The sequence below is a fragment of the Phaethon aethereus genome (assembly GCF_964289735.1).
Source record: "Phaethon aethereus genome assembly, chromosome: 14".
NCBI classification, from domain to species: Eukaryota; Metazoa; Chordata; class Aves; order Phaethontiformes; family Phaethontidae; genus Phaethon; species Phaethon aethereus.
In genome coordinates this window covers 11,237,233-11,252,793 of record NC_138590.1, presented here as the reverse complement: position 1 = coordinate 11,252,793, position 15,561 = coordinate 11,237,233, and the positions used below count along the sequence as shown (strand labels likewise).

Here is a 15,561-nt window from a genome sequence, read left to right as displayed (position 1 = left end):
CGTCGGTACAGGCTGACGGCAAACCGCAGGTGTGGGGTTTAGCTGTGGCATCATCAGCGTGTGCCCCTATGGCACCAGCAGCACGTTTTTGCATCCCCAGCACCGGGCACGGGGCTGGGCCGTGCAGTGGTGGTGTATGGAGATGGTGGGCGTCTGGCACCCGCGGCTCCGGCTGCAGCTCCAGCAGGGTTTGCAGAGGCAGGAGCCTCTGTGAAGAGACACACACTTGGGGCGCGGGCGCTCGGCTTTTATTAGACACCAGCTGAGCAGAGATGGTGGAAACCAGGCAGCCATGGGAGCAGTGGCCTGGGTATCCAGTGACGACTAGAGCCGGGTGGCACTGTGCAGGGGTGGGCGAGGGGAGCCCACCCGGATGGCGGGGCCAGGCACCTCCTCGGAGTAGGAGAGCGCGGGGTTGTCCAGCCCAGCCTGGCCTTGCCGCGGGGAGGGCCCTCGCGCTCCTCCCAGCCCTCGGGGCTGCGGCAGCGGTCGGTGCAGCAGAGGGTGGCCCGGGTGATGAGCCGGTCGAGGGGCTGCAGCGAGTGGCATCCAGGCGGGGAGGAAGTCCAAGTTTGCAGCCATTTGGCAGGCGGCCGGGGCTGCGTGCCTGCAGCGCATTCACCAGCCCCACGAAGAAGAGGAGGCTTAGGAAGGGTGCGCCCACCCCCACTAGTGCCCGCCAGCCCGCCATGGAGATGCCGAAGATGAGGGAGGGCAGCAGGAGGAAGCAGACGATGAGGTACAGCACGGCAAACCAGCGGTACTTGGCCGTGCGCTCGCCCAGAGCCTTGGCCATGCGGATGGGCAGGCGGGTGAAGGGCAGCGGGTACCACAGCAGGATGCCGGAGATGTTGAAGAAGAAGTGGCAGAGAGCGATCTACAGGCGAGGCACATGGGCTTTACCCAGTCCCTGCCTTGGCCGGTGCCCCCCCTGCCAGCCCGGCCATGGCCCCAGGCTGCCCTTACCTGGAAGGAGCTGGCCAGCTTGTCCCCTGGGCTGGCCAGGGCGGCCAGTATGGCAGTGGTAGTGGTGCCAATGTTGGAGCCCAGGGTCAGTGGGTAGGCACGCTCGATGCTGATCACCCCCAGGCCTGTGGGAGAGGCACCCCATCCCATCCCATTGCTCCTCGACAGTCCTGTCCCCATGGTCTCCCAAGGAGGCTCGGCTCCTCCCAGCCCTCCGAGTGCCTTAGCACCCACGGGCCATCATGGCGGGGACCAGCACATGGCAGGGGACCAGGCATGGCCAGGACTCACCGATCAGGGGTGTGATGGCTGAGGTGAAGACAGAGCTGCTCTGCACCACGAAGGTCATCCCAGCACCCACCACCATGGCGAAGTACCCGGTGAGCCAGCTGAGCGGGTGCGGGAGGTCTGCCATGCCATGGCCATGGGCACGGGCATGGACACAAGCATGGACATGGGCATGGACACATCAGCTGGGAGCAGCCCAGAGCTCCTACATGGTGCTGGGGAGGGGGCTGTGGGGCCAAGTTCTGGGTATGGGGTCAGGCTGTGGGTATGGGGCCAGCCTGGTGGCTAGGATGTCTGGGGAAAGAGGACATGGACACCAGGAGGCCATGACAGCCACAAGCAGAGTGGGGATCAGGGCCAGGCAGGGGGCATGGGGGTCAGGGGCAGCCAGGGTTGGGTCTGAGGACAGCAGGTGGGGATGGGACTGGGTGGGCGTGGGGCAGGCAGAGTCCCATCCCACTCACCGCACGGCAGTCCCCATCCCACTCACCAGTGTTGATGACCTTCTGGATGGCTTTGGCCACCTGCCCCTTGAGCAGGGAGTTGAGGAGTTTCACCAGGAGGATGAGGCAGGTGCAGAGCACGATGAGGGACCCAGCCAGCAGCACCAGCCCCACGGCCAGGTCGGGCAGCGGCGTGTCAGTGAAGAGGTGCTTGCCTGCCCCACAGCATGGCTGGGCAAGGGGCTGGGGCTGGCCCGGCCCAGCTCACAAACCTGCCCCCCCCAGGCAGCCCCACACCAGGACCCCAGCCCCAACATCTCCCAGCCCTGCCCCACATCATGGGTCCAGCCCCATGCCCAGCACCTTTCCATCCCACATACAGCCCTCAGCCAAACCTGCACCTCCCCAGCCCCATGCCCCACACCCCCCAGCCCTGCCCAAGTGCCCCACACCCACTCACACTTCTGCCTGGTGATGTTGTGGAAGCTCTCGATGCCCTTAGTGCTGCAGTGACCAGGGGCCGTGCAGTTCAGGGGGGACCCAAGCCCAACAGCAGCTGTCTGCAGCGAGAGGGTGGTCTGCAGCTGGCTCCACAGCATCCTCGGCCAGCCCCTGCCCACCACCCACCCTCCATGGGATCACTTGGTGGCCCCAGCAGGGCTATGGGCCCCTCACCTGTGGGGGTGCAGGGCCACACCAGACACGGATGAGACTCCGGTTGCGCAGGCTCTCATCCCCTGTTGCAATGCCTGTGATCACCGACTTGTCCAGCTGCAACAACACACACGTTGGAGAGGACCCTTGGGGCCTGACAGCACCCACAGCCTGGGGACATCTTCACTACAACCACTGTCAAAGGGACACCAGTGCTGGGGACATCACCACCAGCATTGAGACAGCAATTCTGGGGGACAACCACCAGCCTGGGGACACCACAGCTGAGGAGACCTGGATGATGAGCTTGGTGAAGGGCTCCGTGATGATCTTCAGCAGGTCGGGGGCATCCTTCCCGCTGCGGATGTTGAAAGTGGCCACAACCAGGCGTGTGACGTGGTGCAGGTACCCGCTCACCACCTCCAGTGGCAGCAGGACCAGCACTGACAGCCAGTTGAAGCAGTCGTGCACTGTGGCACCAGCAAAGGCCCTGTGCAGAGGAGCATGTCAGCATGGGGTGGCCTGTGGGGAGTAGCCCCCAGCTCCTGAGTCCCCTCTACCCTGACCACCTCTCACCGTTTGAACTCACTGCGGTCGCCAGCCTGCATGAGGGCCACAATGGTGTTGGTGACGGAGGTGCCGATGTTGGAGCCCATGATGATGGGGATGGCAGAGCGCACTTCCAGCACTGGGGACAGAGAGACCCACTAGCCTCGCATGGCCCAGCTCAGGGTGACCCCATCCGGCCACCCTGTCCTCCAGCCTCAGGTCCCCGGGAGCCCTGCAGGCACACTCACGGCCTGAGGAGACCATGCTGACAATGATGGAGGTGGAGGTGGAGGAGCTCTGCACCAGCACAGTCACTAGGATGCCCACCACCAACCCAGCCACCGGGTTGGAGAGGATGGCATTGTCCTTGAAGATGTCCCCAGCCACCTTGCCTGCAAGAGAGCATGAGTGGCAGGGTGCCGGCACAGTGGGTGCCACCAGCCACCCAGGTGCCACCGCCACCTTACCTCCAGCCAGCTGGAAGGCAGAACTGAGTACGTCCAGGGAGCACACGAAGAGGTACAGGAACCCAAACATCAGGGGCACCTTGAGAAGGGAGACACAGATGGACTGGACCCTGGCCCAGCACCCCAGCTCTGCGCAAGACAAGAGAGAGTGTTAAACACCAGCCGCGGCACAGCCCCAGCTCTCCGGGTTCCCACAGCCCTACACCATCCTCCCATGTGCCCAGTGGGACGCGGCTTGCGTCCCTAGCTGTGCTACCACTCCCTGGGTCCCCTCCATCTCCTCCCACCCTGGAGCGCCTTGTGCCGACTGCCCCTGTTGCCCCTTGGCTCTGCCCGCGGCACCTCGGGGAGCTGAGGGAGTCCCCCGCCAGCAGGCAGCCTGCCGCGCTGGGGGTCTGGATGGTGTGCCAGCATGAGGACTGGCACCATGGGGCAGCGGGGAGGATCCCAGGAACACAGCTGAGGCTTTCCTGGCACCCCACAGTCCTGGTACCCCAAGGCCCACCCCGGGTGCCTTTGGCAGGTCTTTGGGGTGCTCCCCAACCTGGGTGCTGCCTGCCCACCACCCGGGGGTCTCACCTGGCTTCTGCAGCTCGTCCAAGCCCAGCCGGGGTGCCTGCCAGGGCAGGGCATCCAGCTCGTACCGCTCCCTGCCCTCGCCCAGGCGCCCCGGGGAGCCAGGGCAGGGGAAGCCATGGTCAGGGCAAGGCACCGCACTGACGGTGAAGGGGCAGGTGTGGGCTCCCGGCAGCCGGTGCAGAGCTGGGGAGAGGGAGCACCCACGTTACGGCCCCATCGTCGTGGGGACCCCCCTGTAGAGAAGAGCCGGGCACCACCTAGGCCAGGGTCTGGCCAGAAGCAGAGCTGAGCCCAGCAGGGTGAGGAAGAGGAGGAGGAGAGCTGGGGGCACCTACCTTGGGGGCTGGGGCAGTAGGCGAACTGGGGCCCGTGCACCACCCTTCCTCCCCGCACTGGGCAGCGGGGCAGGGCCGGGCTCTCTCTCCGGTAGGGCAGCATCACTCCTGCTGAGGCTGAGCAGAGGTGGACAGGCGTCACCATGGCAGAGCCACGGCTGCACCATGCCGACCGCCACCAGCCCCTGAATTCCTGCGGTGCTGGCATGACTGTGGAGCACCATCCCATCACCAAATGGTCCCCTGGGCCACCAAGCTGCTGCTAGGCCACTCCAGCAAGCTCCCGCAAGGGCAGGCAGGGTACACCGGGAGGGGACATGGGGAGGGGACCTCTTCTGCTCGGGGCCCTGCTCACCTGGGGCTGGCCAGGCACTCAGGGCAGTGCCATGTCCACATGCCACATCCACACGTCCCTCCAGCGAAGTGGCCTGTGGGGCACTGCGGCCCTTTATACACACGCCAAGAGCAAAGTCTAAGGAGCCCCGGGTTGCCCCTCGCCTCCGCTCGCTGCTCACCTCCTCCCCAGAAATTCCTGCGGTTAATGGGTAACCCCGCAGCATCCCGCGTCAGCCGCGTCCCCAGGGAGGGATGGGGCATGCGCCCGTGGGGTACCGTGCCGCTGGCACACCCCGCCTCGCCTGCCCGAGGCTCAGCATTGTCCCTGGGCAAGCAGCAGCCGGTGCGGTGGGGAGCAAAGCTGGGGCAGAGCTGGAGCCCAGTGCCCGAGGGGTGATGCCAGAGCAGCCTCAGCTCTCCATCACTTGGTGCCGGGTGCTTCATCCCCTGCTAGAGAGGAGGGCGAGGAGGAGAAGGACTTGGTGCTGGTGTTGCTGGGGTGTCCCAAACCAGAGGTGAGGCCACGCACGCATCCGCCATCCTTGGAACCATCTGAGCACCAGCTGGGAGGGACCCAGCTCTGCCTAGGGCATGCACCATCCTCGCCGCCACGGTGTTGGTGGTGGGTTACGTCAGCACCAGTGTGGGCCCTGTGTCCTGTTGCTGGTGGTGACGGTGGCACATGGCCCGGCTCAGTCCGTGCCAGTGGCTCAGCGCGGAGCAGCCGGCAGTGCTGCGAGGGCTGCGTGGGGCAGAGCCCACGTCTTCCCAGCACGTGAGATGCTAGGGTGGGCAGGAGCAGAGCGACACCAGTGTTGCTGTCACCACCTCCTTGATGCCATTTATCATTACCTGCTGTTTATGCACCTCCTGCCAAGTTTCCATCCACCCACAAGATGCCTGGCCAGCTTGCATCCACGTCTGCTCAGGGGAGAGCCAGGGGCCAAAGGCCCCTCCAGCCTCAGTGCCTGTGGGGAGCAGGCATGGAGGAGCCATGTGGCTGCCACGTCCCCATTCCCCTGGGATCAGCCACTCCCAGGACCCAACATCATGGCAAGCCAGCTGCGATTGTATGGGGGGAGCAAGGAGAGGTCCCTTGGGTACCCCAGGGTGCTCGGGGACAGCCTGGGGACATCCCTGCCAGTGCTGGAGCATCACCGACGCTCCGCCGAGTCACAGACCGATGGAGCTGAATGCCCGGGAGGTGCCACAGCAGGGGACATGTCCTGGCTCTGCAGGGCCTGTGGACTCTTCTGGCTGAGGGGTGCAGCCCACTGGCACCCACAGAGGCCTGTGCCAGGCTGCAGCAGGCAGGAGGCCCGTGTCCGCACTTGCCCCATGCCCGGGGGCTTTTGGCCAGCTGCCCCCACAATCATTAACCCAGTGAGGCCCTGGCAGCTCTGGCTGTCACTCATTGACAGGGTCGGGGCTGAAGTCCTTGGCCATGCCGGCCCCGCAGCTTCCCCTACACCATCAGCGGTACCGAGAAAACAAGCTCCTGGCACTGCCCCTTGCTGCCAGGCAGGGTGGCACCGGAGCCAAGGGCTGGCTCCAGCCCTGCCCTGGCCCCAGGGGGGCTCTGTGGGGTACAAGGGGCTGGAGGGAAAAGCACCATCTGGCCTCAGCAGTGGAGGAAGGAGTGGGACGCATGTCCAGGCAATGCTCTTTATTTCCCCCGGTTTCACACCGCAGATGGGACTGAGCAGCACCACAGAGACACAGGGGGGCTCTGACCAGGGCTGCAGCCAGCTGTGGCAGCCTGGGACTGGGTGGCCATGCCCCCCATCCGTGGGTGAGCCCCGGGGCTGCCCTGGGCCACCCCTCTGCCTCTGGCCAGGCAGTGGTGACAGAGCGGTGACCCAGGGCACAGCCAGGAAGGGCCCCAGCATGCATGGATGATGGAGGGATCTCCTGGCTGCTGGTGGGGGGCTGTCTCCATCGTGGACTGGTTCTGGGACCTCTGGGGACACAGGGCTGCAGAGGAGACCCACAGGGCACAGCCGGGTCTGGCAGAGCTGGGCTCAAGGTTACAGCCCAACACAGCCACCGGCAGGGATGCCAGGCTGGGCACACACTGGGTACCTGCACACCAGGCTGAGGTGCTCAGCACCCAGGGGTGCTGCATTCCTCTGGCACCAGGCAGGCCTGTCCCCGAGGGCCAAGCAACCGCAGCCCCAGCCGGGCCAGGGCAGGGGACCTAACGGGGAATCTGCTCCTGTGGGTCGCTTCAGCAGCCACCCACACAGGGTCTCCCTGCGGGGAGAAGGAAGGCTTCTTTGGCACGACCTGCTGGCTCTGCCACAGTCTGCTTAGAGCAAGAACCAGGTGCCCTGCTCCACAATAGTGGTGCTACCATGGCAGGATCATGGCCCAGCCGTGCTCATGCAACACAGATGGTAACAACCTGCCTGGGACACAGGCCAGCAGGGCCATGCTCACCCTCCCGGGGAAGGGTAGGCCTGCACATCAACAACGGGGGAAGCCCTGTGCGGTCAGGGACTGGATCTGTCCCTCAGCTCCGGACATGCATTCTCCTGACCCTGCCTGCCCACAGCACCAGCGTTCAGGGCTGGGGCCTGCCCTGCCAGCGCACCCACCCTCTCTATCCTGCACACCCTTCAGCTGGAAGGGTGCTTTCCCCACCAGAACAGTCAGCAGGGCTGTGCCAGCCCAGCACAGGCAGGATTTGCTGGGCAGGCAGCTCTGCCGCAGGCAGCGGGCAGGACAGTGCCAGGCACACGTGGGACGTTACAAAGTGCTTTGCAATGGGGATTCAAACTATGTACAGGACTCCCTTGACGTGCACCAGGATGCAACCTCACCGAGGGGCATGGCAGCTGCGCAACCACTCACAGTGATACGACACGACAGTTTGGGACAGGACGTGGATGAATCTGCAGTCCAGGCAGTGTCAGTGGTGCAGGGCAGGGGCCAGTCAGGCCCCGTGTTGAACACCGGCATGGCCCGGGGGTACCATGCGCCGGGTGCAGATGTGCAGCAGGACTCATCGGAACTCGTGATCGACCGGAGGCTGAGCCGGCACGGGCTCTGCGGGCTGAGGATGGCCGCTTCCCTCAGAGCCTGGGCGAGGGGCACAGGGCTGATTTGACCCCTTGCAGGTGCTGTCGTCCTGCCCAGGGAGCTGGAGGAAGTCGGGCAGGACCAGATCCTCCTTGGAGAGCAGCCCACGCTGGTCGTTGGCCCGGCAGCTCTGGGCACGGTTCAGCAGCTCCACCAGCCCTGGGGGAAATGCAGGTCGTGCACCTGAGCCTGGCACTTGGGGTTCCTGTCCTAACACCTCGACTGCCCTCTCCACCTGACATGACCCTGAACATGTTCCAGGCACAGCACCTGCACCTTCTCCTTGCTCCATGCCAGCACCCATGGGACCCTGCACCCATCCCCAGCACACTGGGGGACCCCAAGTCCCTGCATAGCCTATCCCCAGCTTCACAGGACCCATTCCCAGCGGACCAGGGGCTCTGTGTCCCTCACCTTGTGTTTTGCCCCAGCCCTCAGGTTTCAGATACACCAGGTCTCACCTTCCAGGTCGTACGTGCGGCGGTTCAGGTTCGTGGCAGCTGAAGACCGGGGCCGGGAGAAGGAAGAGGGCATCTCCCAGAGTGTGTCACGCTCTGCTCCTGTTGGGCTTCCCTCCTGCGATGAGTGGCCCAGGCCTCAGTGACAGGGCAAGGAGGCAGCGCTCACCCAGCCCACATCCCCACTGCCCTCCCTTAGCCAGGCTCCTGCCTCAGCACCCGCTTCCCAGCTCAGCAGCATGCGCTGGGGTCGCAGCAGGGCACATCTTCCCCATGGACCGTGGCAGCAGCCGTGGGGGCATCTCTGACCAGGGCAGTGGGATCTTAAGCTCACCTCGCTCCGGAGTGGGGAGGGGGCAGCCATGGCCTCAGCACTCTCCATCACCTGCATGTCTGCAAGGTAACTGATGCTCAGCACCCTGCGCCAGCACGCCGGTCCTGGCCCAGCTGATGACAGGATGGAGCCCATCCCAGGGAGCAGGAGCCATGGCCAGCAGAAAGCAGCCCTGGCCCTGCGAGCACTCTGTGGGGGCACATGGCTTTGTAGAGTGACATGGCTTTGGGGGCAAGATACTTTACCTGCTGGTGTTTCCAGGACGAGTTTCTGAGCAGCCACTGTGCTGACCAGCTTCTCCAGGTCCAGGGCAGCTGGCTCGCCTTGCTGCAACAGGAAGAGCCAGCCAGTGTCATGCTCGCTGCGGCACGGCAAAGGCAGGCAGGCTGAGGACCTGTGAGTGCCCCACCAGACCCTGCCAGGTCATGGGCTGCACAGCGCAGAGCACACCCACATGGTGGGGTGCCACAGCCCATCTCAAACACCAGTGACTCTCCACAAGCCCGCAGGCTGCCCCTGGCATGCACCACTACTCACTGCCAGCAGCCCCGGCCCCGAGCCCTAAACCTGGCCCCCCGCCAGCAGCATCCCAGCTGCAGGAGGCTGGGGCCATGCCCACCGAGTCGCGAGCCCTCACCCGCCGCAGCAGTGCCAGCTCCATGCTCACACCGTACTTCCCCAGCACGGGCTGCAACGCTTCCCGGATGCGCTTGGTTGACTTCGCCGTGATGCGGATGGTCTTACTGAGGGAGGAGATTTCCAGCCTGCAGAGAGGGAGAAGAGGCTGTCTGCAGGCAAGCACGGACAGGCAGGGGCAGAGACGGGACATTCGGGACTGCCTGGGGGTTGGGTGTGGGGCACCATGGGTGGCCACACACGACGTGGACTGGACACTTGTGGACACCATCATCAGCCCCAAAGCTCCCACTCACTCAAAGCTTATCCTGTTCTCCAGCTTCACCTCCTGGTCTGCCAACACAGAGCACTCCTGGTCCAGCACCAGCGCTTTCTGCAAGAGCCAAACCATCAGGACACAGCAAGCAGAGTAGCACATGGTCCCGGCCATGGGATGGTCCATCTGGTAGGAGCCCCCTCTCCCTCCTACCTGCTCATTTCCCACCAGGTAGACCTTGATGTCAGGGAGGCTGAAGCCACGCTTCTCGCATATCCCTGCCAGCATGTCGCGGATGGAGTGGCTGGGCCGGACAGAGGCCAGCGAGGCTGTGCCGTCGGGCAGGTACACGCAGCAGTACTTCGTGGGCTTGGATGGCAGCTCTGCCTCGCTGCCCCCCAGGCTCTTCCGATGGCCCTGCCAGGAGGGATGCGGTAGGATGAGCCCAGCCGGTGTCAGTGATGCGTGGGGCCGGCGTGGTGACGACTCACCTCCGTCCAGGGGCTGGCGGCCGTGCTGGTCGAGGACAGGAAGCCCAGGTCCAAGCTGGCCGAGGAGTTGAGTGAGCCCTGGGACTCCCGCCACAGCATGGTGCTCCCACCACCTTCTCCCCCCTCTAGGACAGACAGAGGGACAGTGGTGGGGACCGTGGGCTCCTTTCAGGGGTGGCACGGTCCTGGCTGCCCTGCTTGGCACAGCACCTACCTGCCCAGGAGGGCTCCCGCCGTTCTCCCTTCCTGAAGGACCGGCGGGGGCTGCGGTTGGCACCACTGCCCACTGTCTCCACCCCCAGCGGCAGGGACTTGCCCAGCTTCAGCTTTGACTTCTGGGGCAAAGAGAGAAGCATTTCAGCTTGGGAACATCTGAGGCTGCCCCTTCCCTTTCCCCGGTCCCCCAATCGCTTGTCTGTCCTCAGCCTGGGGCTGGGTTTGCTCCAAAGAGCAGGAAAGGGACCCAAAACCATTTTCTCAGGTGAAGGGAGAGGTCCCCATCCCCCCTTCCCACCCCACTCACCCTGCTGAGGTCAGGCGGGGGGCTGCTGCTGCGGGAGTGGGGACGCAGGTCAGGCAGGGGCTGCCCTTGGCTCTCTGCCCGCAGGCAGGCCTGGTAGAGTGGGGATTTCACGAAGCGCGTGTAGCTGTCAAACTTCATCAGGTTAAAGATCTGCAAACGGAGGATGTGTATGCTTAAGACCCCTGCCCACCTACAGCTCACTTTGACCACCGCCCCGTGGCACGGCCCCGAGTTGACAGCAGTGATGCTGGGTGATGGGTGGGGTGGTCCCACAGCACCCATCTTGCAGGTGGGGTGGAGCACGGGTGCTGCTCATACCTGGAGCTGCTGGATGCGAAACATGTCTGGGGAGGGGGTGGCCAGCATGTCCTCCCCAATCCAGGCCTGCTTGTCGATGTTCACGGGACTGACTGAGTGGCTGGAGAGGAACTCGTCATAGATCCGCCGTGCCTCCTGGGCCAGCTGCGAAAGTGGGGTGTCAGGCCGGGACCAGGAGCCCCGTTCTCACTGCTACCCTGCGGGGAGCCCCTGACTCACCCTGTGGAGCCACCTGAGCCCTGAGGGGCCAAGAGCCCCCTGGGACCAGCTCAGTACCTGCACTTCAGGACAGGCATTGGATCCAGCCTCCCCCACCCAGCGCCAAGCTCTGGGCACAACATGCCAGTCTCTCCATGGAGGTACAGCCTGAGGTAGGAACCATCCCCACCAGCTGTGTGGCTCTGTCCCCACGAGCCCCCGTCGAGCTCTCTGCCCTTGGTCTCTTGTCCTCCCAGCAGCGTTCTCCACCCTCTGGCCACCCCAGACTGGAGAAGCACTTCCTGCTCTGTAGGCTGTGGCTTTTCAGATGCTCATCACATCCATCTCCTTGTCCCTCCCACAAGAGACTCCAGCCTGCTCAGCCTCCCAGAACAGGGGTCTGACAGGGCACTGGGACATGCAGGCACGGCAGCCACCTCCACCTCTGCCCACGTCCCTCCCAGCAGCTGTGTGACCCAGGCTCAGCTGCACTGTGGCTGCATGAAGGCCAGTACCTGCTGCGTGTCACTGGCCGGGATCTGCTGGAATCGCTCACATGCCTGCCAGAAGTAGACGTTTTCGGCACTGAACTCCTTCTTGAGGAACTCCTGTGTGGCAGAGAGAGCTGCTGGCCAGGACAGCACCATGGCTGTGGCACGGCTTTGTTGCTCATAAATAGGAGCCAACAGTAACAAGGATTGAGGTCTGGGCTGTGGCACTCACAGTGAAGTAGGTGACAGCCACACGGTCCTGCAGCAGCGTCTCAAAGGATTCGGCCCAGCTGACCACAGACCCCTGTGTGGAGCCGCAGGTGGCTGGCGGTCCCGGCAGGCTGTTCACACTGTGGTTGCTGCCACGCGCCCTGGAGGCGTTTAACTCTGAGAGAGAAAAAAGGTCAGTTCTGGCTGCCTGGGTGTCCCCCAGGGTCATTCCCAATCGCCAGCAGCCCCTCGTATCTGCAGCAAGTTCATCCGACCCATCCTGATCGGAGGCGGCAAACCCTCAGGTAAGGAATGCGAGGAGCATCACAGCAGCATCCACGGCAGATCAAGTGCCCGATGTCACAGCTGGCACCTTCAGGCGTGACCGTCCCTTCCCTGCCAGCGCTGGCTGTCCTCCCCTCCCCGGGGTGTCACCGTGACTCCGCCTGTGACTCATCTCCCAGGGGAACAAAGCTGATGCGTGGGGAAGGCACCCAGCCGGGGAGGGAAAGCAGGGTGGAAAGGGACATGGGGGGCACGCAGCGTGGAGGGAAGCTTGGAGGATGGGTAGAGGTGCCTGAACTTTTCCATTCCTCTGGCCATGACAAGGAACAAACCCAGCGAGAGGAAGGATCACAAAGTGTGATGCCCAGCTCCCAACCCCAGGAAAACTCTCCCTCAAGGAAACCCAAAGTGACCGTGCATTCAAATGGAGTCCCTCGGTCAAAAAGGCGGAAGTTCCCAGGGGCAACCCCAGCTTTTGAACTGGTTTGGCTGGTGAGCAACTGGGAGCAGAGGGCCATTTGTGAGAAAAGGGTATGCAGGCAGGGTTCTCCCTGCAAAGCCGGCGGGAATAGAGGAAGCAGCAGGCTGATGATTTGCTGCCTCCCTGCCCTTCTTCTCCTGTCCAAAACATGGGGTAACTGTGCACACCCTGTGCATGCAGCTGCGAACAAGCAGCCACTGGCACCCTGTGCTGGAAGGATCCCACAGCAGGGCTGAGATGGGTGAATGGGCCATCTGAGACATCCAGTGCACTAAGAGACAGTCAGACAGACAGACTCCCTCAGAGAACACAGGGCTGGCTGGTACCCAGGTTCTACTTGCCCTGGGAAGCCCCTCAGCCCCTGACACCCAAGGGTGCCAGGTAAGCAGACAGAAGGGAGGGACAGGTGACACAGGGCTGTGCGGGAGGGATGGAGGGATATGGGAAGTCCCTGGCACAGGGCTCAGCCCGGCACTGCGGGGCCCAGCCATGCACCCGCCCACAACATAGCCTGTGCTGACACAGGACCTGGCTCTCTGCTGGCTCCTTGCCCCTGGCACCAGTCTGGCTGTGGGCTTCCCCCCGCCCCGAAGACGATGCCAGCCTCCCGTCCCAGAGCACAGAGCAGCCTTACCTCCATCCGACACAGCCGGGCCCTGCGGGAGTGGAAAGAAGAGAGGTGAGAGGGTGCACAGGACGTCTGTCAGCCCAGTGGAGCGGTACCAGGCAGGCATCAGGGCAAGCCCAGTCCGAACCCAGGAGCAAGGGATACGGGCTGCCAGCAAACATCACTCTGGTGTTAGCTGCAACCACGATGGCTGCCCCACAGCAGGCGCAGAACACAGGGCTCCCAGCCCCCGGGCAGCAAGTAGCGGTGGGGGTTACAAGGGGAGGGCAGCTTTTCTCCCACCTCCCATGCATCTACTGCCCCGGGGCCAGGCCAGCAATTGGGAAAGGGCAGATGCTATAAGAGGTAACTCTGCCACCGCTGCCCAGGGAGGAGAGAAGCAGCCTCATCGGCACAGGAAGAGGAGGGGAGGAGGGGAGGGAAGGAAGGACAACCACAGCCCTGAGCAGGCAAACTGCCTTCTCTCTCCTTCCTTGGGCCCTGGGGCTACTGAAGGGCAGATGCCCACAAACAGGGACTGGGTCCTGCCAGAGCTGCCAGCCCGGGGCACAGCAGGCCAGGGTGCTCTGCAGCATCCCCTGGGCTGCCCCAGATACCTGCTGCGGGGCTATGGTGCCCCAGGACTCACAGCAAGCCGGCAGATGGGCAGAGCCTCCACAATCAAAGCCCAGCCAAGCACTCGTTGCACGGCACAGCCTCTCGTTGCCCTCCTGGGGCCATGCTGGCACCTGTGACCTGGCCAGTGTCCCCCACCCTGCCAGCCTCACACACCCCAGCCTGCCCTGCACACCCCCTGCCTGTCCCCATCCCAGCCCCTCCCTGCCTCTCCTGCCTCCTACCCCAGCCCCACTGTCCCACCCCTGCCTGTCCCTGCTACCCCATCCCACATGCCGCTGCCATGCCCCTTACCCCAGCCCCACATACCCCTATCTTTGTCATCTGCTTGCTCTTCCCCATCCACCCCTGTCACCCACGCCCACACATAGCTCTGCCCTGCCTGTGCCATGTACCCCAGCACTGCTGACTCCTATTTACCCCAGCCCCATACATCCCCCCTTACACTGGTGCCTCAGCCTCATAGACCCCTGCCTTCTCGTCAACCCAGCCCCATATACCGTTGCCTGCCCTAGTACCCCTCTACATCTCTGCCTGCTGTGGGTACCCACGCCCCATACAACCCCGTCTGCACTTTACTCAGCCCCACACCCCCTGCCTGCCCCTTATCCACCCCACACCCCTCTGCCAGCCTGTGACCTGGCCCCATACATCACTCTGCCTGCCCAGTACCCAGACCCATACTCCTCTGCCTGCCCGTTATCTGCCCCACACCACTCTGTCTGCCCGGTACCCAGACCCATACATCCCTCGGCCTGCCTGGTACCCGGCCCCACAGCCCCTGCCTGCCCGGTACCCGGCCGCACGACCGTGCCGCCGGGCGGGGCCGCCCCGAGGGACGGGGACCGGCGCCCCGGGCCGGGACTCACCATACGGCCGTTGTGGACCAGCAGCAGCTTGCCCTTGCCCTGCATGCCTGGCACCGCCCGGCCCAGCGCTACCGGCGCGGCCCGCGGCCCCGCAGCATCCCCGGCCCGGCGCTGCCCGGCACTACCGCTTTCGGCTGCCACAGGAAGTGTCGCCATGGGAACCGAGACCGCGAAGGGGGAGCGGAGCCGCCCTCCCGCCCCGCGCCGCCGCCGCCGCCGCCGGCCCCGGCACCGCCCCGCTGGGCACCGGCTCCGGCTCCAGCTCCGGGCCAGGAGGCGCCGCGCCCGGCCCGCGTCCCCGGCCCCGCTCCTGTCCCTGTCCCCATCAGCATCTGTGACGCCAACTGTATCCCTGTCCCCATCCTCATCCCCATGCCCATCTGAATCCCCATGCAGTCCCTGTCCCTCATCCCTGCCCTACTCAGTCGCCATTGCCAGCACGGCCGGTGCTGCCTCGGGGTCACCACGCCATCGCCACCACTCCCAGCAGCCTGGGCAGCCCGAGGGGGCTCCTCCTGGGCACCACATCACCCCAGGGAACAAGGGGGCAGGGGGGCATCAGCATACCCAACGCACCCCTCCAACAAGCCCGGTGCCTGCTTGTTCCCTGGCCGTGAACACAGCTGCCTCCAGCCCCACACCAAGCAGTGGGGCTGGAGGTGGCCCCCAGGGCTATGCTGCTGCTGCCATGAGCAGCCGTTTTTTGGGGAGAGCTGCCTGCACTGTGGATGCCAGCAGAGCCTGGCAGAGACGAGTGGTGGACGTGCAGCTTGGAGTCACCAAACTGATGCCTAAGCAGTTTTGCCCATCTCCTAGGTCGGGGTTCCATGTTGATCAGCAACCACAAACCAGTCATGGATATTTTAGGATATTTGTTAGGAAATATAAGTAACTAACAGTTACAGGATAAACCACAGAGCACCATGGCAACCCACTCATGGAAATGTTAATAACTGGGATGTAAGGTGGGTGATTAACCTATCAAAAGCAGAACCCTAACATTAAGTTGGGTGCAGATCTATGCAGAGAAAAATGAAGTGTTCCCACCGTGAACATGCACAAAAGCAGTG

The 15,561-nt window shown here is 64.1% G+C and overlaps 2 protein-coding genes across 2 annotated transcripts; both read right to left on the bottom strand.

Annotated features, from left to right (window-relative positions):
- Nucleotides 1–324: 324 nt before the first annotated feature.
- SLC34A1 (solute carrier family 34 member 1) lies at nt 325–4,841 on the bottom strand (the record flags this gene model as incomplete). Its single annotated transcript, XM_082006035.1, is given in 15 exon segments — nt 325–428; nt 431–583; nt 586–877; nt 967–1,091; nt 1,258–1,374; nt 1,745–1,912; nt 2,158–2,275; nt 2,373–2,468; nt 2,646–2,841; nt 2,928–3,039; nt 3,149–3,292; nt 3,368–3,496; nt 3,947–4,129; nt 4,282–4,398; nt 4,637–4,841. Coding segments are annotated over 15 exon segments (2,259 nt in total).
- Nucleotides 4,842–7,569: 2,728 nt separating this feature from the next.
- Nucleotides 7,570–14,536, bottom strand: RGS14 (regulator of G protein signaling 14; the record flags this gene model as incomplete). The annotated part of the gene is made up of 15 exons (XM_082006395.1): nt 7,570–7,857; nt 8,160–8,274; nt 8,491–8,549; nt 8,736–8,817; nt 9,128–9,254; nt 9,423–9,499; nt 9,596–9,799; nt 9,874–9,998; nt 10,088–10,208; nt 10,397–10,546; nt 10,715–10,858; nt 11,428–11,520; nt 11,636–11,790; nt 13,014–13,035; nt 14,492–14,536. The coding sequence occupies 15 exons, from the start codon at nt 14,534–14,536 to the stop codon at nt 7,622–7,624; spliced, it is 1,755 nt and encodes a 584-aa protein (XP_081862521.1). The 3' UTR covers nt 7,570–7,621.
- Nucleotides 14,537–15,561: the final 1,025 nt, after the last annotated feature.